Source organism: Lacerta agilis, chromosome 4 (genome assembly GCF_009819535.1).
Source record: "Lacerta agilis isolate rLacAgi1 chromosome 4, rLacAgi1.pri, whole genome shotgun sequence".
Taxonomy (NCBI): Eukaryota; Metazoa; Chordata; class Lepidosauria; order Squamata; family Lacertidae; genus Lacerta; species Lacerta agilis.
Window position 1 is genome coordinate 59,036,102 of NC_046315.1, and position 24,918 is coordinate 59,061,019.

At 39.4% G+C, this 24,918-nt stretch overlaps 1 protein-coding gene across 10 annotated transcripts in view; it reads left to right on the forward strand.

Moving 5' to 3' along the window:
• The window catches only part of DMD (dystrophin), a 1,040,101-nt gene that overhangs the window by 1,005,268 nt on the left and 9,915 nt on the right, over positions 1-24,918 (forward strand). For 8 of the 10 annotated variants that reach the window (XM_033147196.1, XM_033147200.1, XM_033147197.1 and 5 more), the window contains 6 exons: positions 3,886-3,951; positions 4,863-4,928; positions 9,080-9,238; positions 14,895-15,138; positions 15,732-15,852; positions 21,359-21,451. In XM_033147196.1, the coding sequence (XP_033003087.1) occupies positions 3,886-3,951; positions 4,863-4,928; positions 9,080-9,238; positions 14,895-15,138; positions 15,732-15,852; positions 21,359-21,451 (749 nt within the window). The remainder of the gene's footprint in view (positions 1-3,885; positions 3,952-4,862; positions 4,929-9,079; positions 9,239-14,894; positions 15,139-15,731; positions 15,853-21,358; positions 21,452-24,918) is intronic. The other 2 variants (XM_033147201.1, XM_033147198.1) reach the window with 1 other exon arrangement.

Sequence of the window (24,918 nt, forward strand, 5' to 3'; positions counted from 1 at the left end):
CGGTTTAACATCCAGTCCATAACTGTGTCAAGTCTACAATTTGATGGCACATGGTTGGCCAATAAATAGCTTCTGAAGCCCTTCATTGCATTCTTCAATTCCCAGATGATTTTCATGTATGGCATTCAGTATTTCTATCCTTAGGTCTTGTTTTATGATTCCTTAATAATGAATATTATGTCCATTTAATTCCTTCATCTAGTTCTAATAAATACAAATATCATCAGACATTTATTTCTGGCCATTCCAAGTTTCTAAAGGAACAGCAGAATTCTTAATATTTACAATCACTAGTAAAACTCCTTTAGTTTCAGAATGAAAAATAGCAGTGTTTAATCTGTGACACTGGTTCTCCTTTCTTCAGATATACACTCTGGCTAGAATGTCAGCAACTGAGATTTCTACAGTGTTAATAGTCATCTTTGGATTCTTAGACATGCCTTAATTGCCTTCACTGGCTTTTTAAATCTGGTCCAACAACTACTGTTTTTACACAGATGAAGTTGTGGGATATTATATATCCAAATACTATTGCTGATGTGTCTTTTTCTGTTGAGCATAGTTCAGTTTGATAGTTCTTGGTGTTATGAAAGCACATACAACAGGTGAGCCTTTCTACAGTACATTATTTAAACCTGTTGTACAAACAACTGATTGCATGGTTGCTTTTTTGCATTATAAACCTTCCAGATTGGTGTTTTTTGTAGTAGCTGCTTTAACTACTAGGCTGACATCCAGTAAGACTCAACAACTTCAACTGTTTGAGGAAGTGTTTATAATATACATTATTTAGTTTATATTTATAATCTGGTTTACAGTACCAATAAGTGTGGCTTACAGTGATTTGCAAGTTTTTAAAGACAGCACATAATCTTTTCTCAAAGGCAATTTTAAAAACCGCTCTTCTGTGACCATTTGTGATAAAAACAACAACATGCTATTCACGTTCTGTAGCTGAGGAATCCAATGTACCAGTGAATAAATAATGAGGCTTTTCTTCAGTTTCTGCTGATCTAAACCTTATCTTTTGGCTTTGAACTTTGTTGTAGTTCAATAAATTTAAGCAAAATTATTACCCATTCCATATTTCCATCACATTTCTAAGTGACGGATAGGAATTTATGCTATAGTCAATGTGTGTACAGCAAGTCTTTACCAGATCTTCATATCTACTGAGGCACTTGTTTCTGTTTGGATCTTTCTCTAGTGCTAGGGCTTCCCTTGCCTAAATGTACACACTTCATTGTTAAATAAGTGATGTGTCAGGGGTGAGCTATTGGATGGAGAGATCCCCAAAACCAGATTGAAGCATTTTTTATGAGACCCTTCCTCTTCTATGTCTCTTATCTTTGTTGCATTATTGAAAATGTAGGGGGGAGGAACCTATTTTTTAAAGCTTCACCTACAACATGAAGTAATAATGTTCACTGAAGCATATAAAGGTAAAGGGTCCAGTCGCGGACAACTCTGGGGTTGCGGCGCTCATCCCGCTTTATTGGCCGAGGGGGCCAGCGTACAGCTTCTGGGTCATGTGGCCAGCATGACTAAGCCGCTTCTGGCAAACCAGAGCTGCGCACGGAAATGGTTTACCTTCCCACCAGAGCGTTGCCTATTTATCTACTTGCACTTGACATGCTTTCAAACTGCTAGGTTGGCAGGATCTGGGACCGAGCAATGGGAGCTCACCCCGTCACGGGGATTCGAGCCGCTGACCTTCTAATCAGCAAACCCTAGGCTCTGTGGCTTAATTGCTTGGAATTCAGTACTATTCAAATACTTGTGTACAGCTTTTTCAGAAGTTCAAAGACCAAGTTTTGTTTTTGATTCACTGTTTTACAATGTAGTATCTGCTGCTTCAATTTTTTATATAAAAATGATATTAAAGGAGACTGAATTAGGAAATAAAACATACTTTACTTAACACTGTACAAAACTTACTATTACTGATTTCCAAATGGAAGCCACTCCACTTCCCCCCAGAACTGCTTCCCTCCTTCCTGGAATACTTGGTTCTTGCCCATCATTATGGGCATGTGAGACAAATCATCCCATTTCATTTAAAGAAGGGGGCAGTTCTGCAGCTTCAGCCACTAACATGAAAGGGAAAGCTAGAACTCTTCCCACTGATACAAAAAGAAAACTTGAACTCTTTGAAACAGGGAGAACTATAGGCCACATGTAGGTTACCTACTTGTAGAATTTGTAAACCTGTATTTGCTTACATATAAAACAAGAAAAGTTGCCCTAGAAGTAAAATATGCTTATTTATAATTTTGTAAAACAGTATTGATTCTGTCTCTTCATGCTTTAGTCCAGTTCTGAAGTGTCTGTCTGCTTTCTCCTAAAGCTATGAAATTTATGTAGAGAGGGAATAACAAATACTTATATTAAACAGGCAATTTAACTTATGAGAAAAAGAGGCATTGTTTCATGCAACTGAGTTCTGACAATTAAAAAAAACACATGGGTTGTGTCAGAGCATTAAAATGCATAAAGTGTTGCTATTAAAATACTACCAAGCAATATATATATATTAAATGACCTGGTTTATATTACAAAGTTATCTCATACAATGTAGTGGTGTATGTTAAATTGCATGTCAAACGTTTGTCTAAGGAAATTTGAGATGGCTGAGAATAATCACTTCTCCTGAAAAAAACAATTTCTTTTTATACTATAGCTGGTTCTCCATATAAAACTAAAGTGAGAATAAATTTTCTCAGTCTCTTAATAAAACCTGAGACTACCCCGAAATGCACAATTTTCCAATACTAAACATACTGCAGGCCAACGATATTTTTAAAACAATGCCAATACTTCAGCAGAGGTCATTTACACACCTGGTTAAAATAAAAAGCAAGTCTAATGATAGATTAATTCATCATAGGAATGGCAAACAGAATTCAGTAGCAGCACTGGCAAACCCCAGGGGGTGGGGAATATTCACCTGAAGCTATTGAGGGACGTTATGAAGGAAATTTACCCCAACTGGATTTTGGCTTGAGAATTAAACAATACTGAGCCTGCTCTTGCAAAGAATCCCCATGGATGTGGCAGCAGTGATGTTTGTTCATGCTTGAATAGTAATGGATTCAGAAGCATTAGTGTTCCTAATACTGGTACACAGATCTAATACTTGCATTGAGGGAAGCAGGCAATTACAAATGCACCCCAAGCACTTACACAACATTTTGGTGTGTGTTTTATCCTCCTTTGAGCGTATTTGCTATATACAGCTTATACAGTGCACTATATGCAGCACACTGAACAGGCTGCTGCAGTGTCAGGCTTTCTGTAGAAGGAATGGAAACCTGCTTCAGAGAACTGCAAGTGCAGCTTCAAGATACAAGCTCATCTCCACCCGCATTGAGCTCTCACCCTTCATCTTTCTGGGAAGGTACTCAATGCAAGGACCTCATCACCTTCCCTTTGATAATCTGTTTGGAGGAGCCCTTGATTGTGATGGCTGGTATAAATTTGGAAATTTTTAGGTGTCCTCTTCTTGATTTTCCTTGATGAACCAATATTGTAGACAGGAAATGCAGCTTAGAAAAGAGCAAAACAAAGTCTGAGCATAATACAGACTTGAACGGACTTTATGAGAAAACATAGCATTGGAAGAAAGTATTATTACAGCAAATATTTTGCAAGAAGCTCTTGACATAACAGCAATTGTCTGGTTTTGAAAAATCCCCAAACTTTTGAATGAGTCCATTTTCACTAAATGTTTTTTACAGGTAGATTGAGGAAGCAAACATATCACATGGGTTGCAACTCTTAAGTGTGATATTTCTTAGATGCAATGAGGCCAATAACAACTTTGGTGGATTTTCTCTTTCTAAGGATTATTACTTGTGTGATTAATCAGTGTTTTCTGCCTTATAGGCCTGCTTCGTCCCCTCAGCTTTCACATGACGATACCCATTCACGTATTGAACATTATGCTAGCAGGTACGAGACGGGGACAAATCTTTGTTAGGCAAATTTTCCTTGAAACGATTATTAAATTATCACCATCATTAATTATATTTCTCCACCTGTTTCAAAAAGAGGACCAAGGCAATATGCAAAAAAATATATATATTCGAATTATAATGGCCAACACCACACAATCTTTAACAAACGATGCTAGGGTATACAAGCTCCAAGGCTGGAGGGTATACATGTTTACTAACTTCTTCTAATCAGCTTGCCAACTAACCTGCATACAGAATGACTGCATGACATTTAGAATGTACATACAACTCACTTAAAATAGGAATTGCCAAAGCATGCTCTTGCTTACATCTAACTCTGAGTTTGTGCTCAGAACTTCATTATACATTCTTTTTTCCAGAGGTATGCTTCAGTGGAATCCTGCAGTGACCATGTATTACAAAATAACGATATCTGTCCAGGATCTGTCAAATTTTAGTGCATGGATCAAAAGTGATACAGCTTAATAATACAGCTTTTGAATATTATAGGGGAGGAAAAAGACTGCTTTGAAAAATAATCATACACTATTAGTATACCACACATTTAGAAGACTCATCTCATATATATCAGAGTAGAAGCTAAATTCTAATATTTACAGTTTTTTCTGCCCCAGCGAGAGAAACATGAGTGGGTGCATATAGCAAAGTATAGTACAATGTAATCTTTTTAAGTGAAAAAAACTTAACTTTTTCTACCTATCATTTATAGTGAAAGCAATTAGTCTTAGATATGACTGCTGATCAGCCTAACAACTAGTGCCAAGGGAAAGAACGGGTGTGGGTGCTATTATTTCAGAACCATTTGTGTTGATTGTTACAGTTATCTGTGTCGCATTTAAAGGCAGACTACTTAGAGATATTTATGATATTTTCTCTTCTCTGTAGGCTAGCAGAAATGGAGAACACCAATGGGACATACTTGAATGATAGCATTTCTCCTAATGAGAGCATGTAAGTGTGCCATCTCTATGAAATTATGGAAAACTTTATATTGTATATGTGATTTCAGATCTGTCATAAGTTCTTAAAATTAAAATTCATAACAATGCTACAAATTAGACAGTATTGCCAAACTAATGTCAAAAATCACATAAATAATGCATATTTCAGTATTTTTTGTTTCAGGAATGCCACCATAAGCAACAACCCAATTATTCTCACCAGACTTTGTCCTGGTTGAAGTCATGGGCTTGAGCAAACATAGGCTTCTATCCAACAGAGTTCTATTGCCACTAAGTGTGATAGGTAAAGAACTGCAAGTGAGAACCATTCTATTGCTTCCTCTGGAGAATAATATGCATTACTTATGGTACAATTGACTGTCCAGTGGTGTCCAAACTGTTTTCAAAGAGGGCCAGATTTGATGAAGTGAAGGGACGTAAGGGCCAACCAAAGTTGTTGATCTTTTTAAAGGATTGAAGTTGTTGAGCTTTCTTTAGGGTTGAAGTTGTTGGGTTTTTTTTAGGATTTTACTCCAGGAGATAAACTGCCTCAGAGGCTGGATTAAATTGACCAGCGGGCTGCATTAGGCCCCCGAAACAGACTTTGCACATGCCTGTTATGTAGTGACCATTGACTATGAATCTTGGTGCTAAAACCCAGACACATAAGAGATACTCGGGAGTTTCTAATCAGACTTCTGCAGGGCATTCTGTCCTGGTGTCAGTGAACATACATAGGGACAAAGGCAGAGCTTGCTGCTGCTATGCTACTCCCTACCACTAAACAAAGCAATGCCTTTAGTTTTTCCTGAAAAGCCCTTTAAAAATATTAAACATTATAATTGAATTATCAGCGTGGCTTACACTTCCAAAAACAAATTCTAAATGATCACCCAAAGAATTTGAGAAAACCAGTATTTTTAATTATTTATGAATTGCTCTTTGCAATAGTAACTTAAAGCATATAAACAAATTAAAATCCCACATGGAAGCAACATTTTAATCTATGCACAACAAAACTTAAGACTTCAGGCATTGGAGGTGCACTTCAGGTTGAGTTACAAAAGTGGTTTGTTTGTTCAAACAATTCAGAGGTTCACATGAATGCAAAAGTTCAAACTCCTGGGGGCCTAACCCTTTTGGGGGCCCCAGATATTTTGGGGGCGCCTCCAATGTTCCAAAAAGTCAGGGCCAAGCACGGAGAGATTTCCATGGCCAGCTCCTTCTCCTGCTGCCAATGGCGGCAGGAGGAGGAGGAGGAGCTGCCGGCCATTGAAGCCATGCTGTCGCCATGTTCCTGGCTCCTTCGCTGTCCTGACACGATGTAGCCCACCCCCCTCACAGGTTGGTGCCTATGCATGAACAAGCTACTGGTTAAGCAATACACATTCCCAGTTGGCTCTGCAGCACTTTTGCCTCTTTCTTATGTCCTCCTGCCAGCGGTTTTCCCACAGATGTGTAAGCACAATGACCAGGTGTAACTCTCCAGGGATATAAGTATTGTATTTCTGTCTTACTAGTTATTTTCTCCACAACTTAATCTTTATTGTGGTTTTATTTTAAAATAGCCAGTGTAAAATTTCATATAACCTAGTAATAAAAGGTGCACAAAATTACAACCTTGCATAAAACTCTGCTAAACTAATTTTCACAACAAATGCAAAGCAAAAATAGAGGAGCTGGCAGTAATCCAAGACAATGCATTAATGATATGGCATATAGTGGCTTAACCTTGGTTACACATATGCAGTTTATTGTGAAGGACACTAGGTTATTACCGGTAGTTGCCAATGTGGCGGAATAATGCCTGGTTCATCATGGGTTAACCTATCACTCCCATGTTAGGTAGGTGTTCCCTGGGAGGCGGAGCTACTTGGCATTCTAAAAGGAGGGGGAACAACCTTGAAAGGCAGTTGGGGGTTTGGCAGTTGGGTGTGGAGGTTTAGAAAGAGAAACTGCGAGGTTAGGCTTTGGGGAATGGGAGGAAAGGTCATTACCAATGCTAACGGGATGCTGGAAAGTTTATAACTGAGCTGAATTATATAAGAAGATTTGTACCAGTAATAACTCAAGACATCCATGTTTTCAAGTTACCTTAATAAAGTTAAAAGTGCTTAAACGTTCGCTGACTGTGGCAGTGCGTCAGTGCCTCAAGAGGTGTGGCTGAGGGGAAAAGCACTAAGGGTTTCCTGTGATAGAGGGAACGGGTGGCTTATTTTCCTGGCATACAGAGGACTGGGCAGGGAAGCCAAAGGTGCCACGCAGTTGCCAAAAAGGGAAGGCAAGCTGCAGTAGTTTGGGAACCCAGGGCGGGAGATCCCAAAGGTGGCAAGAGTTGTTTCGAACGTAAAGCACTGAGGTACCCCAGAGACAACTCCCATATAACCACTGAAGGATTCATCCTAGTGGACAGTGAAACTTAGGGAGAGTCACGGTTGGGGAAGAATCGAAAAGGGGAGGGAGTGGGATCCCTCACAGCCAACACCTGCACAGAAACAACTGTTGCTTCTTTCTTGATTTCAAAATGCTTCACAGATTGAATTTCTCTCTGCATGCATTTGTTAAAGTTGCCGATGCCTTGTGTTAAAAAGGTACCAGTCATAAATGTCACCTAGCAGAGGTGTCCACTGGCGTAGGAAGGGTGGGGCACCCAAGGCAGCACAATCCCGGTAGGGTTCCATCTCAGCTGCCCCCCACCCACCCCCAGAACGCACGCCAGCCCCGCCCCCACCTGCTTCCCACCCCCGGTGCCGGAGCATGAAGCTCCGCCACTGGAGGTGTCTTCAGCAGTGATTCAGTAACAGCCATACATATTGGCTTACTTATGAGCCAGTTGAAAAGCCTTAGGGCAGTGGGACAAACGAAGGCATAAGGAAAACCTGGACATGACATTTCTAATTTCTGAATAGAATAGTATGCAGTGTTGGGGTGAAGAGGAACAGGAAAACAAAAACAAGTGAGGGAAAATTCACTTATATACAAGATCACATCATATTACACTGTATTCAAAGTGGAAGAATGAACTGCTCCTCTGGTGAAGTACATGCCAGCTGTTCTGTATTTAAGCTATAGGAGACCCTGAATATCACTGGGAAGCTGGAGGCTCCAGAACATCCCTACCTAGACAATATTGTTGACCCAAGAGGTAGGAATCTTGACCTCCCAAACGGGGGTGCTAGGGGTCCTGGGATCTCAGTTTGGATAAGATTATCTTGACAGTAGCTGATGATTTCATTCTACCTATTTGCTATTGCTCATACTCATCCATAACAAATTACCGTATATACTTGAGTATAAGCCTAGTTTTTCAGCACACTTTTTGTGCTTTAAAAGCTGCCCTCGGCTTATACTCAAGTCAACCATTCCTTAAGAAGTGTGCAAGAACGGCGGTTCTTTACTCTCCCCAGGCAGCTTGTTCCATTCCTGAACTGCTCACATAAATGCAAACTTTAGACCCCAGAAGGCAGAAAGCCTATCAGTTAAGGAAGTATTAAAACCCCACAGGTGCTCACTTTCCCTGGCTCCTGCTTAAACAGGACAGGATCCCAGCCTTCTCTGTATAACACAAGGGAACATTGCGCTGTGGGTTAAACCACAGAGCCCTAGGGCTTGCTGATCAGAAGAATGGCGGTTCGAAACCCTGCGACGGGGTGAGCTCCACAGCAGCAAAGGAGGAAGAGGAAGGAGCAGCCCAAAGGGCTGCTTTGGGCTGCTCGTTCCTCCTCTACTACAGTGGCAAAGGTGAACCGGCTTATACTTGAGTCAATAAGCTTTCCCACATTTTTGTAGGGAAATTAGGTGCCTCGGCTTATATTTGGGTCGACTTATACTCGAGTATATACGGTACCTACCTCTTTTCTCAGACAGATGGCACCAAGCAACTGGTTTGACCAGTTCTGCCTAAATTTTAGCAGAATGTACCTAATAATATGTTTTTAAAAAATGGGACAGAGCTGTTCTGTTGTAATCCGTTTAATACACGGAATTCTGAGTTCCTGCCAGCAGCCGAGACAAAACTCTGTACTACGCTGATACATACTCTATCACAGTTCTCTGCCACTCTTGAGGACAAAATATGGGGAGGGCAGTTTTCTAGATGGAAATGTGGGTCTGGTCTCTTTGCTTTGCTTACTCTTGTTCTTACCATTTTTGCATTTTTAGAGATGACGAACATTTGTTAATCCAGCACTACTGCCAAAGTTTGAACCAAGAATCCCCACTCAGTCAACCGCGAAGCCCTGCACAAATTCTAATTTCCTTGGAGAGTGAAGAAAGAGGTGAACTGGAGAGAATTCTAGCAGACCTGGAGGAAGAAAACAGGTCAGTTTTGTTTTGGTACTATTTCCATGCATACACAGAATAAATTGTTCATGAGGTAACGTTTAAATCAACAAGCAGCAAATTGGAATGTAAGTTACCTGGAAATTTGTCACATGCAGTTTTCTTCTTTATATTATGCGAGATAAAGTAGATGGTGTGTAAATCTATTTGTCATACTTAATTTAAAATAAACATCTAAACCTAAAATTTGAAACATTAGAATTTAAAAATTAGATGGCAAATAAACCTATTTGTCATGTTTAATGCAGCAATGATAGAACATGACTTCTTGCTTCAGAAGGAATGTTTAAATCCTATAAAATATGTGATTCTGACATAAAATTGCTACATAGTTGCATGTGCATTTGTTTCTATCTTCAATCACATTTGTTAGATATGGTAGATGAATTATGAGTATGTGCCTCATGCAAAGCAGTTCTTTATCTTTCCCTGTACAATTGTGGAAAAACACACACACACACACAAATCCTTTAAAGGAAAATAATAGAGATACCTGAAATAGTGGAGCTTTGCTGTATGTAGCAGAGCTGTCCAAGTCAAGATACACATTTTTCTTAGTGCCATGTAATCAGTGATGTTATGGACATTTTCTGATCAAGCACCCCAACACTATATACATAGCATATACATAGCAGAAACATTAGCAAATGTAGCGCTGAAGAGATGTCGTTATCCTCTGTAGCCCAAAGGGGCATTTTTAGTCTTCGGAATAAGAATTGCCCATACACAGCCTAACAATAAGCTTGTAATACATTCATTATATCTTGCCTTCAAATTGCACTGCTTTGTGAACTCAATCTATTATACCTGGTGCAAAACTCTTACTGTATTATATTCATAGCCTAGAGCAATAGCTCCCCAATTTCACTTGAGCCTTAAGCCACTTTTGTGATATGATGACTAGATGTTAATGATGAAATTACTGCCAAGAACTGCACAATTGCTGCCTTCTGCACAATCATTGCCATCATTTAATGCAATAGTGCAATTTTAAAATAATATTTTATGGGAGCTGCTTTCATATAAGCTGTACAAAACTAAATAATAATAAACTGCACATTGAATAATGAAAAAACATCAAAGGAGAAAAGGCTTTGTAAGTCTCTTTGAGTCATTTCCATGAATCCATCAACAAGATCTGAGATATAGTACTTAGGTGGAAAAGTATACGGCTATTCTCCTGCTTACAAGGAATAGCAGAGAAAAAGATTTGGTACTCATAAAGCCACACTGGAAATGTTAGAAAAGCAAGTCTTAAGAGCTCTAGAAATAAATCAGAAGCGAAATCATTTATATATTTTAAGCCAAATATTTATTAATGTAAGCTGGGAGGGGGTAATATACCCCTATTTATATACAGCTCCATATGAGAAATCAAATGCAATTACAAAGAAGCAAAACAAAAGCCCAGCCCTGGCCATGAACTAAAATGATGGCTTAATACCCGTGGGCACCACAGTGCTCTCTCACATACTCCTTGGTGCCATTGAGGCTCCTACCATATATTATTTTTAAATTGCAGCTTTATTGTTTTTCTTTTGATTAAGGGTATTGCCTGCTCTTTTTTCCTGTGTTTTATTGAGGGGTGGGGGTAGGTAGGTGACTTTCCTGGATTTTTTTGGGGGGGGAGAGAATTCTAAGTATTGTCAGTTTCCCTTCAGTGACATGGGTATTTTGTGGTGCCCAGACTTCAAAATATGCCCCAAGACAGAAGCAGTTTTAGGGTAGCACAACCAGTTTGGCCACACTATGTGCCATGCTGCAGGGGGCACCACAACAGTGCTGTAGATCAGTGTGAGAGATGGGAGGGTGCTGAGTTTTAGCATTGCACAGTGCACCGCTGAAATTTGAGAGCCCAAAGTTGAACACTGCCCCAGATCCAAAATGGTTGGACAGCACTGCCTATATTTTAGTGTGTTACACCTTGCTTGAGCATACAAGGCCCTGCAAAATGGTGTGGGGTAATTTTCTGAAATATGAATTTTCTAAAATCAAATAACATTTTTTAAGAACCCTTCTAGCTACAAAACTACTTCTATAAGCCAGGTTTGTACAATGTGACCTACTAGGCTCCTGTTTTGATATCTCCTAACAGGTTGTGTAGGCCTGCTATAAATACTTGCAGTCCTTGGCAATAAAGTGCAGTTGTTCATTTCCCATCATGAGTAATTACTTTCACAATTAATTGTTGTATTGCCACTGATGTTACTAATGGCTCATGAGTGGGATGTTTGCATTGCTCAGATTTAAAGTTCCAGGTGTTATCGCAGTTTTTATTCTTTTCTACTAGTCCTCTTAATAAGGTGTGGTAGTCTGGAGGCATCTCAGATTTATTATGCAGTGATATCACTTTGACTGCTAATAAAATCACCTAGCCCAGGCAAGGTGGATTTCAGGATATTGCTAGTTGCTGTGCACTTGCTCATTTTGAAAGGATTATACATTTATCTCCCTGCTCTCCCTTCTACATCTATATCTTTTCAGAAGGGTGTTTTTTTTTTTTTAAACTAATTCTGACTGACATAAGCAATGTTCACTAGGTCTGTGTTTCTTTTTATCCGCTCACACTGGCTTAAGATTGCTCTCCAGAGCTTTGTGCAATATACTGAGAGAATTTATTTTTGTCTTCCAAGAGTCTGATACAGAAATATTCACCTAAGCAATGATTCTTTGGATGACTTCTTTTTCCTTAACTAGCACTTGGAATAAGGAAGATATTCCTGGTTATATATTTGATTATTCTTTACATCATTAAAAAAATTGTGGACATCAGGATTTTAGTATAACAGTATGTAGAATTAGCTCTCTGGTTTAAAAGCATGTTGCAGATACCACAGGGACAGAAACCAAAGCTTCCTGTTTCCTAAATGCAGTGCTGAATATAAACATATATGGGTAACATGGGTTGTAGACCTTAGTTTTTGTAACTGAAGAATACATGTTGCCTTGGCACATAATTTTGATAACAAATATATACTTCCATCCAAGGCTCCCCCCCCCCGCCAGCCTGAACTTACCAGAACTCAGTTCTGGCACCTCTCGGGTGGGTTCTGCTGCCATTATAAGAAAACAAGGGAAGTGTTTGTGGTTATTCCAGCACCTTTTTTTCCTAGAAAAATAGCACTGCTTCCATCATTTATAAAGCAGCCAGTGAGGCCACCATAATGTCATGCTGTGTCTCTTCATTCCTTTTTATTGGTCAAGGTCCCTTCAAATCAGCCACTTCTCAATAGAGGCATATCAGCCTCTACTGAAGTGACTCATGGCAACCAGTTGAACTAAATAACTCTTAAGATTTAGTGTCAGGAGTATAATGTATTCCTGGACACAGCAGAGTTAACCGCAGACTTTGCTGGAAGCTTCTGGCTGTTGTGTAATTGACTGGACAGCACAACGCAGGAACTCAGCAACTCACTTGGATAACTATATACAGTATTTATTGAAACAACTAATATCCATAAGTTACTATGTACAGACTTTACAAATAAAAGAAACAAAACCTAAAATCTTTCCTCTCTGTCTCTCTATCATCAACCTACACTGACCACTTTCTCCACACCAACCTAACACTACCACAATAGCTCTCACACAGAGCTCACTCTTTAGGAACTCATTGACCAATCACAGGTCGTTGTAAGGGTCTAGAGAAAGAGCAGATCTGGGCTTTCTGCCAACTGGTAATTGCTTGAAGATAGACAGCTGAATTTCTGCACATAGGCAATTTGAAATCTCTAACAATAACTACAAGATGGGGAGCAAGGCTTTATCTCTCTTCAAGAGAAATAAGCTATACAATAATTCTGGTAGGGTTTTCTTAGTAGTCACAAAATTGGTGTTCCACAACACAATGTCACTTTTAAAACTGAAACACTATTCAGAGGTGTCTTAAGTTGTTACTGAGAAGCTCTGCCTCACCACCATTTTAAGCATGCCCCATCACTAACTGTAGGAAATTCCATTCTGTCTGGAAAGATGAAGAAAGCCAAGGCTTAGGGAACAAGACCAAAACCACCCTTTAGCCACCTACAACTGGAGTAATTTTTGCTCATGATGCAAACAAGCATGAGAATGCAGGAATAGTTGTTTATATTAACTTATTGGTCAACTCTCAGTAGGACTAGCATTAAATACCAATCATTTCCACTCATTAGCATTCATCTGCTTTAGAAATTCCACCCCAAAAGTGTGCATGTGCAATCAGCACTCATAACAGGAACCCCACACCCTCACCCCGTTATAGGAAAACCCTTCACTTGCATAATTGAACCTGAAAGAAAGACTCTTAAAATTATACTCAATCCTTTGTGAATATACTTGGGTTAAGTAAATTTTGCTTACCTTCTTGCCATCTTCCCCTAGCCCTCTTTCTTTCTCCTACACTACTGTGTCATACCATGCTTTAATCCTGTTTTGAAAAGGGAGCACAGGTGGCCTTGTGTTTCTCCTCAAAGCCTTCACCCCGAAGTCTCTTAACACACACATGCACAAGAAATTCTGCTGGCTCTCCATTCTCCTACTGCACATTCAAAATTAAAGAATTTCAGTGGCCTGGCACCAGAAGACAACTTCCTAATCCACGGCATTCCCCAGAAAGGCACTATTCCCTTCCGCCGCCTTCTACCTGGCATTTATCACCCTCTCCTCTCCTTTTTTGGTGCAAGCCTTTTCCAGCCTTCTTGTAGCACCAGCCTTTTGCTTCTTTTTGTTTATCTGCCTGAATTCTCCCCTAGTCCCCCATAGAATTAACCAAGTCATATCCTCAACCTGTTACTAATTCCCCACAGCCTAGTCCTCTCTGTTGTTCACCAGAACTTGTGATTCATGAACCAAACATTTATCCCTTTCATGTGCGTGCAATTAATGGTATGTGTATATGAGGACACACTGTCTCACTATTTATACCACAGAGCCAGTTTTGTCATTTGTGATCAAGCATAGATATAACAGTGTGAGAATAAGCAAACTCTGATCAGCTGTGTGGAGACAAATGGATTGTCAAACTTAAAATTCAAAAACATAGCTGATGCAAGTAGGATTATAATACCAAAATGCAATCAGCCTAAAGAATATTTCTTAGATGGTGTCTGAGTTGGTTAGTGTCTGAAAGTGCTCTAAACAGGCAAATCCACAAAACAGTTTGTAAGCATTATGTATAACACAGGTGTGAATTCTGTAAGGAGCAAACATGCGTGCACTTCCCAGCACTGAGTAAGTGAGCAGTCCAAACATAAACAAGTTTGACTTTAATGATTTCATCAGACTGGAATCTAAACTTTTAGAGTCCAATTTGTTGTAAACCATGTAGGCTTGGAATGCATAGGTTTTGAATAAATGCAAACGTCTTGTGCACTTATGAGAAACAAAGAACAGGCCTTTTGAACTGAAAATTTAACCACGGAATTTTATAGCAATGCAGTATAACAACTTTTCAACAACCTAAGGCAGGAACTCTCATTCATCTACAGCTTAAGAGTTGTATCAGCAAGCTTTTTGTCCTGAAGCCCTTAAAAAGGGATTGGACCCCAAATCTAATCTGCAAGATTAGGCAATAATGTCTGGCATTCCAGCTACAAAATGGAAAAGATGGTGCACTCATAAAGATGCTAATGTCTCACTTCTTCCCCATTTTCAATAGAAACCTTCAAGCAGAATATGACCGATTAAAGCAGCAACATGATAACAAAGGACTGTCTCCACTGCCATCCCCACCTGAGATGATGCCCATTTCCCCCCAGAGTCCACGAGATGCTGAACTCATTGCAGAAGCCAAGCTGCTTCGTCAGCACAAAGGCCGCCTAGAAGCCAGGATGCAAATCCTGGAGGATCACAACAAACAGCTGGAATCACAGCTGCACAGGTTGAGGCAGCTGCTGGAACAGGTGAGTTCTTTGTCCTAATCATGGCTTGAAACCTTAATATGGAAAAGCAAATGTATGACTGCTTAACAAATATGGCTTGAACCTGGCAGCAGCTTTGAGCTGTCTGTACATAGGTTGGTCCTTTATTTAGTAACTTCTGTTTACACTGAATGTATCACAAATATAAATACAAACATGATGGCATTACTGCAGACTTTGGCTGCAATTCTGTTCTCTGTTACTTTGGGGAAAGTCTCATTAAACTCAGTGAGATTTAATTCTGAGTAAATCTGTACAGCAGAAGTGGACAACCTGTGGCCCTTTGGCTGCATACAGTCCTAGGCCTAATTTCATGCAGGAGAGGTGAGTCAAGATGGAGAGGTGGCGAGTGAGAAGGTGGGGAGCCCAAACAGATGGGCATGATGAAAGGTGGAAATGAGTTCAGCTCTCATGCAAGAGTGGTCTGCCCCTTCCATGGCAGCCTACTGGGCAGAGGGGGAGAAAGAGAGGGAGAGAGAGAGGTGCCCAATCCCTGCTGTATACGATTGTAGTGTTCGTAATTAGCCGACCCACTATCTGTAGGATAACTATTATATTACCTTCTGGTGTTTCAGCCTCAAGTGGATGCCAAGGTGAATGGTACAACTCAGTCTTCTCCTACCTCGTTACAGAGGTCAGATAGTAATCAGCCAATGCTTCTCCGCGTAGTTGGGAGCCAGACTTCAGAATCTATGGGTAAGATGATTCAGACTATTTTAAAATGAGGATTGTTTGCCATTTATATTCAAATTTCATATTATATCAGTAGCTAACATGGATCTTTTTTCAGACAATCAGGATTTCTTGCACAGTAAATGGTTACATGTTAACTGTTTTAGAGCATTCAGGGAACTTTTGGCTGTCCAAATGTTGGACTTCCATCAGCACTGTCAGCATTGAGGGATGATGGGAGTTGTAGTTCAGCTACATCTGTAAAGTCAGATTCCCCATCTCTGTTGTAAGGGATCCCAATTTCTTTCTTAAATTTAGCATTCCTGTATGTGGGCATCACACTCCAATGGCAACATGTTGCCAGAAAGAACAGGCATCATGTCTTCCTTTTATTCCATACCACATGGAGTGTGACTACACAAAGCTCGCAGCCCTGTTGATTCAGTCTATGATTTGACCACCACACTCTTGTCTGTCTTTTGTAGAAATTCTATTTTATTACTTTGTGGAGTGTGCTTTGCTGAGTGCTCCCCTGCTGTAAAATAAAAATTCAAACACAGGAGTCTTCCTGTGGCCCTTAAATGGTGACTACAAGGAAGGCTACCCTGAGTTGCCACAGTAATGACCAGATGGGCAATCCTTAATGCACACCACTCTCTGGCAGAGGGTCACACATTCCTCAACTTAAAAACAACAACAACAGTAACAAAGTACCACTATTTTTAATCCCTCCACAAACTGATACACCACAAAACCAGGTTTCTACCTTTTCATTTGATAAAAATAGGCTATTGTGCTGCAAAAATTAGATTGGTATTAATGAAAGTACAACGAATGAAAAAAATCCCACAAATGGCATTTTGGCTATTTTCATAGTCGTTCACTTAATGTAGCTGGCAGCAGTGAAGGTAAATAATTTGACATGAGGTACACAAACACAAACTAAATTAATAAACAAGAGTGAAAATATTTGACCCTATTGTGGCAAGTTGGGCCATTGAGACTTGGATTGCTAGAAGATAATTCAGTAAGAAATCCTCACTTACCTGCAAATCTTAACTACAAAACCTGGTTCAGTGATGTTCTTTTATTTTTCTGTTGCTTCAGCTATGGGATACTTTTGCTGTAGAGTTTCTCTGAGGTGCTTTTATGGACCACTATGCCTGGTAATCTCACATTTGGACTACTGCAGGACATTGTATGTGAGGCTGCATTGGACAATGGTCCAAAAATAAACATTTTATCTTCTTGTTGTGAACTGCCTTGAGAAATTTTATTGTATGTCAACCCATAAACACATTACATACACTGCTAGTGCTCAGACAAATGGAATTCAGCAAGATATTTCTGGCAAAGCTATTCCCATCTGGTGTCTCATTTATAAGCATTTTTATTGTGCATAATGGTTAGCTTTGGCTAAATAGTAATTCTGTTTAACATGATAGGTAATTAGATAGCTACTTTAGATGTTTGTATAAACATTATACCTGAGGATTTGAGAATGAACAGGGTGTTTCGCAGTAATTACAAGAAAATTACATTCATTTAGTTAGGAAGAATCATGTTTGTTCTATGTGTGAAGCTATCTTTCTAATAAAAGCCCAGTGACCCTTTATTATTCAGTATATTACAACACAAATATTCTGATTGATCAATCAGTCAAGTTAAGGTGCCAAAAGATTCTGTATTATGTGTATTACAAAAGATATACATACTGGGGCAAAGGGCAAAAATCTCATCACAAATGGACCTGGTTACTGCCATACCTGGCTTGATACAGAGGTGAGCAGCAGTTTTAGTCTTCTATCTGGGTCACGGGAAATCTTGCCAGCTTCTTTATTACATACAAAACACATACCCTTTTGTTATGGGTTTCTGAAACAGCCACATGTTTATTGCTTATTTTCAGGTACGAGAGAAAAACTCTTTGACTGTGACATCTATAGGGAACTGTAATTTGTCCTGGATCCTTGTGAATTGTATATGCAAGCTACCACAAAACACAGACACATTCAGTTCACTAATTTTGTAATATGAGGCTTTCTATAAGGGGAACACCATGTTGGTAGGGCTCTATCAATTAGTCTTAAGTGAAATAATGCTCTTATGTGCTGCTGTTGTCCAAGAAGCGATGCAAAATGAGGGTACAGCTGGATTTCAAGCAGTTTATAAAGCTACAAAAATCCTCTGAACAATAATTTGTTAACACATTTGAAATTCAGACTTTATAATTGGGAGTGGAGAACTTGTAGGCCATGTAGTCTAATTCCCTGCTCAGTGCAAGAAATTCAAAGCTAAAACACTGCCAACAAGATGGCTGTACAGCCTCTGCTTGAAGACTATTATTGTTTCAATGCTTATACTTTAAGGTGTCTAGTTAAATTTTAATTTTAATAATTTTGTGAGTAGAGATGAACATACTTCTCTATCTTGATTTAGAATTGGCCTGGGGTTTTTTCTGAGCTTTTTCTGAGAGTTTGAGATAAGGGGACATAAAGAGTGTTTGTTCAGGATTTTTCCGTGAAAAGTCTTTTGAAATCTGGTAGCTGTGTTCCTCTTTTCCCTTTCCCAACCTTAGCTTGCAAGTGGAGGAGGATGGAAATTGGCAAGAGAGAAGGTTAGGAACAGGAGAGGTCTGTATTTTATTTAAGTACCCACTAAAAAAATAAAAACACCTGAGCACGCTCAAAAAGCCACATCACCACTTTGAACTCTGAAATAATTTGTCCTGACTTGGGCAAATAATATTACAGATTTTTAGGTTCTCATTGCTATTTTGATGCTCTGAAACAATGGGAAACAAAATATGGTTCCTCTGCCAGCCCAGCTTCCCTGGTTTTCCTTCCCTAGTCAAGCTCTGGAAGGAAACAGCAAAAGTGAAACTGACATAAGAGAGGTCTGATGGCACTAGATTTTGAGATGTTGGAAGTTTAGAGAAGACAAGTTTTGCTCAGTTCATAATCAATGTACCTGTCAGGGAACTGGCCCCGGCTCAGCGTAGGGTGGTGGAAGGGCTTTCGGGATGTAACATAGAGCCCTGGCCCCACCTGACCAGCAGCACCTCCTCTTCCAGCGGAGGAAGCAGCGAGGTCTCCAGTGGGGAGGGGCAGGCAGTTTCGGGTCTTGAGAGCTGAGGCTCTAGGGATGTTGGAGAGACCCTGCACTCCCCTCGCTCAGTGGGCGAGGAGGGAGACACGCCATTTCCGGCACCCCAAGTGCACAGAGGGGTGAAACGCAAGGAGGGGAGGTGGAGATTTGGGATCCCAAAACTCTTATGCTGGGGTTGCAGCCGGAAGGGGCCACTCCCAGATTCTGCTAGCGACTGATACAGACATGAACTTGTAGCTCTGCACTGTAAATAGCATGCACAATAAACCTGTTAAAAGACAGTTACAGGTGGGTAGCCGTGTTGGTCTGCCATAGTCAAAACAAAATCGAAAATTCTTTCTAGTAGCACCTTAGAGACCAACTGAGTTTGTTCCTGGTATGAGCTTTCGTGTGCATGCACACTGTTAAAAGACAGTTTAGAGTCTTGCCTGGTTACTGGTGAGCAACCACCCCACGGACCTTACCAGTACCTTTTTATGGTCTAAGCCCATCTCTCAAATTCACTGCATGTAAGCTGCTTTGGCAATTTTGGTTAAATGCTGGAAACTAATCTAAAATTAAACTTAAAGCAATAATAAGGGGAAGACATTTGGTTCCCTCATAATATATGAACAACAGTAGCTGGGCTATAAATTACCATTCTGGAAAAACAATTAGCATCTGTGTTTCTGTAGGGATAAACAGATATATCCTGATACAGTACAGTTTCTTAAAATCTGTACTAATGATCTTTAAGTCAAATTTGAAAAATGAAATCATAAGCAAAAAATATTATGTTCCAGTCCCATATTGTTTCTGTACTGAAATATTAGGAATTAGTTATTAATATGAGGTTTGCATCAGCATTTGGTATCCTAATAATTTTGAACACATCTTAATAGCTTCAAGTGGTTCCTTTCTTTTTGAGGATGTATCTGAGGAAATCCAAAAAAGCAGACACTAGTTACCAATTTCTTATTAATGTAAGCATTAGTCACTGCTTATTCATTTATTATGTTTACAGTGATCTTCTGCTCTTCATGAATCTTGTTCAAAAAACTTGATTTAAACCATGTTCAGTACACTGGTTTAAAAGCAGCTCAGTCTTCCAATCAGCACCCTAGTTGAACTGAGGCAATCTTTTCTTCAGTCAGTGAACACTTGCACTGTTCTGTTTTGCTTCCAGTGGCCACAAACTGTACGTGATAAGTCACTGTTAACACTGGATTTTGCTGGCACAGCAGTTGAATTAGTACCGTCTTTGTTGTATTAAAAGCAAATCTTCAAATTGCAGTCTTATTCCTATTGACTGAATAGGTATGAGAATGCATGTGCATGTTATAGCCGCCTCATAATAGTTGCATTAAAGTTCCACACTGAGGTTGTCTCCATGCAGGTTGCTCATCAGCAGTTAACAATGCTTTTTCTCCAAGCCATCACAAGTTGCCCAAAGGGCAAAAAACAGAGGAAGCACTGAAATATGGCTGATTTATGTGATGAGAGATATGATGGTTTCCACGTGGCACTTTCTGCCTTGGCAGGGGTTGGACTAGATTAGCTCTGATTCATAACACTTTCATTGAGTTTAACCAGTTAATCAGCTTATTCAGAATTAACTATTTTGTGGTTTGGAAAAGTTAAAAGAATAATCCTACCTTATGTTTCACAAGCACTTCTATAATATCCAACATGTAAACTCCGTGCATTTGGAAGTTTCCTTCAGTGTACAAATTAGCCTAAAAAACTGAGCAGCAGTAATGCTAAAATTCTGAGGGAAATCCACTGTGATACCTGAACTCTACATTTCTGCCCTGCTTTGTTATTGGGTACTAGAACTTATTCAAGGGGACAAGTGTATTCTGCCATGTCAAACATTTCAAATGGCTTTTCAGAGTACAAATCAATCTTTCTGCAGCTTTTATCTGATGCAATTAACTTGTCAAAACTATTAATACTAATGCAGCTGCATATTTGTCAGCTCTGATTTACTTGTTTAGAAACACATTTCGCGTCTCGCCATATCACCATTGAAATGCAGCACACAACTACAAAACCTAGTTGTGGTAATGGAATAAAGGAAGCTCTCATTCTTTCTAGCAATTACTTTTTACCATTTTTAGTATAGACACTTAGGACTTTTGAAATAATTTATTTTACTGTCATAGGGCTACATTATTTCATAAATGGGAGAAGCTTTATAATTTAGAAAAAGAGGAAGGAATGTACGTGTGTATGCATATATATTAAAATTTCTTTCAGATTGTTAGCCAGGAGGATTTTTAAAACAAGATTTAAATAGGGTGAAATACCGCAGACTGAACCTTGCAGAGTCCGAAATGAATGGTTAAGGATCATAAATTGTAACCAGTGGCAGTATTTATGAAGCAAGTGCTTTTTAATGGCTCTTATTAAAAGGAATGTCCTTCTGCTTTTGTTTTTTTAGGTGAGGATGATCTGCTCAGTCCTCCCCAGGACACAAGCACAGGGTTAGAAGAGGTCATGGAACAGCTCAACAATTCTTTCCCAAGTACAAGAGGTAAGCTTTAGTGTTCAGAAGCAAAGACCAACAGTTAAATTATATGTTGTGCATATTCCTCACAGTTCAGTATCATGTTCACATACTGTTCCACAGGTGAAAGGTGCAAGTGTTGTAGGAGAAAAATCTAATACTTTTTTTCTCCTAAAACCTGTATGCATAAGCACTTTGATTTAGCCGCAAACAATTCTTGTTCTGAAATGCTAGCAGTAGAAAAATAATATCCATAGTACAATAGCATTACCGGTATTACAGGGATTTCGGTGTGTGCTCAGATGTGCAGACGGAGCTCTGTGCTTCTGCGATGACTCATTCATTTCAGTTCAGGGGGGAAATTTGCACATTCAAAGGTGCTTCAGTTGTCTATAGGCCAGAAAAGGGGAGTCGTTACCATCTGAGGTGAGTAAACAATAGTCTATGACCTAAGAAAAATTAGCAAACCCACTGGTGATTGGTAGCATCATACTGGATATTACATATTTTTGGCTTTTTTTTTTTTGTTAATATGTAATATCCAGTATGAGAATGATATTGGGCAGCATCACTATTACAATGATAAAATTACTGGGGTCATAAGCTACCTTTTTAAGACTGCCTTTTATACATTCAGGTGGTAACCACCATATAGACACTGGCCCACAAACTACAACCTCCATAAGAATATTTTTGGCTTAGGTTTTTTCTTTCACAAATCTTTCTCGGAATTGCTGTATCTGCGTTCTATTCCATTTTTACATCTCTGAAACATTTCTTTTCCCCACTCTGGTGCTAGAAGCAGAACTTAACCCAAATATATTACAGCCAGACGTTAAGTAAAAAGAATATGCTCTTTCATTTAATTGGAGTAGATGAGGGTTTGGGGTTCTGTGCCTTCAGAGGTTGGAACCTCTTTAAAATTTATGTTTCTAACATTTTCTTTCTTTGTCAAAACAGAGCACAGATAGTATTTGAATAATGTTTCCAAGAAATGTTTAGTGCTCAAGAAAAGGTCATTGCTGAATCTGGCTACCACATTATAGTGCCATGAAAAAAGGCTTAGGTTAAGGAGACAGTATTTTATTTCTTGATGGATGTTTATGTGGAGTAATTTTAAACCTGTCTTTGAAAAGCTGCTCCCCAGGCAAATGTTCTAATGAAAGACTGTGCTGTGTGTTAAATAGTGCATAGTTCTGTTTCAGCTGCCCTGAGTATTTTTTCTTGAAGATGGTATATCCAGTCTACCTTTTATGAAACCTCTTCTAAGTATCACCATCTTTTTTTAAGGGTGCTACAACAAACTCAATGAATTGAGTGTTAATCTTATGGAACTGTGATTCTCTGAAATCGTGGGAAAAGCAATGAATAGCTCAAATAACATTTTTATAATAAATAAAAAAGCTGTTTCAACCTGTTTCATTACCCTAAAAGAAAATACAGCAAAATAAACTGCCAAGTTTTTAGTGCTTTGCCATTCCTCAAATAAATCATAGGTTGGTCTAAAAACTTAGAAATAGTATTCCCCCCCCCAAAAAATGAACATGAAACTAGTTGTCAGGCCCTAATTTCTCAGCTACTGTTGAATGGCTATGGTAATAATACTTTAAATAATCTTGCAGGAATAAAAATAGAATGCAAATTGATATTTAACCAACTAAATGAAAGTGAACTGTGATTTTGAGATCATTCTAACATTCCATGCACTCAGGTCATTTTAATGCACTGGGATGGCACAAAAAGTGTGAGGGTAGCCCCTTGAAATGTAAAATATTGCTAATATTCAAAATTTGGAAGATAGTGCAATGATTGATAATTAGTTTGACTGCAGTTGTTAATGTTTTGTAATTGCTGATTGAGAATGATAAATTTCTACCTTGATAAATACAACATACAACAATTTGGTCACCTGTGGAGTGATATATCTCTTTGCCCCCAAGATTTCTGATTAGCAGCAGCTATGAGAGAAAATACTTCTCACTGTGTAAGCAGATGCTACAAATAGGTTGTATGACCAACACCAGTACTAAATGGTTTTCTCTCTATGCCTACTGAAAGGTAACTATTGTGGGCCCAAGCATAACGAAGTTGGGGGGTGGGGCATCTGCACAAAGAAGACACAAGAAAGCAGTATTGGGATCAAGGCCACAACTTCTAGTGATTGCAGATGTAAGCAGGTTTGGGTGTAGGCTTTGGGTGTGTATCCTGAAATCAATTAGCCCACCAACTGGTTGGTGAATAAGTAGGGGTTGACCGCTGTCACAGGTCATCCTCTGACATGCACCATATCCAGGAAACCCTTCGGGTTACCAGATGGAGATGCTAAGGCCCTTCAGCTTCTGAGATGGGTATCTGGACAAAAAGTACTTCCCAGGGTCCCACTGCAATGGGCCTCCTCCACCAGGACTAAGGATGCAACCCAGTGTTTCCTCTGCTCAAAAGTTATGACGATTGCTAAGAGGAAGGCAAAATCCACAGACGGGCCCAATTTGTTCATAAGGCAAATTCCTCCCTGGTCCCAAATACAGCAACCAAACTACTTCCATAGCAAGGTAAAGCATGGTCATGCCTGCCTTACCACTAGTCAGCCCATACAATCAATGAAACAAAGGCAGGGGGGATCCATTGAAGACTGCAGTGCCTACAGCACCACACAGCTGGCTTTTATAGCCTCTGGGTGGACCAGAGCTTGTGCTGGCAGAATGATTACCATAATGCTATGCTGAATTCCTCCCCAAGATTTCCACAAACACACTCCTCTCAATCCACGCAAAAGTACTTAAGGAGTGTGTGGCACAGGACTAGTGAGCAAAGTGGCCCGAGCAGAGTTCTAAGAGCCAGATAGGGCTGGGGGTTGCATTAAGCATGCAGACCTGAGGTCCTCTATGCCTGACCCTAGATGGACCCAAGTCAGACATTACAAAGATATTTAGTAAATCTGCCCAAGGTACACAACGGTAGCTGTTTGCATGGAATAGTTATTTCCATTTATTATATTACTGTGGATTCTGCCCTGCTGTACAACAGTGAGACCATTGTTTGCTTTCTTCCTACCTGTATATTCAGGTATGCGTGTATTCTCTCTCCCAACTGAAGCAATCTTATCTAATAGAGAATTCCATATGAATACTACATATCCTCCTTGGAAAGAGTTATATTAAGTTGAATATGGTACCCTGGAGTTCATGGAATGTTGGTGATATTCAACTTACTGGTACTTCAATTTTCATGGTGTATCAAGCATTCTTGGGAAATCACCTCTGCTGAAAAGATAGAGGACAGTATTCAACTAAGTTTTACTTAGAGTAGACCCATTAAAATTAATGAACCTAAGTTAGTCACATTCATTAACTTCAGTATGCCTGAGTATACCTTAGCTGAATACTAAATAGAGATGTTAATGAAATGTATTGGTGTGAAGAACAGAAGCAAAGACACTATATTCTCTTGGACTACCTAATCACTTTAAAAAATGAAACTTTCAGCAAATGTGC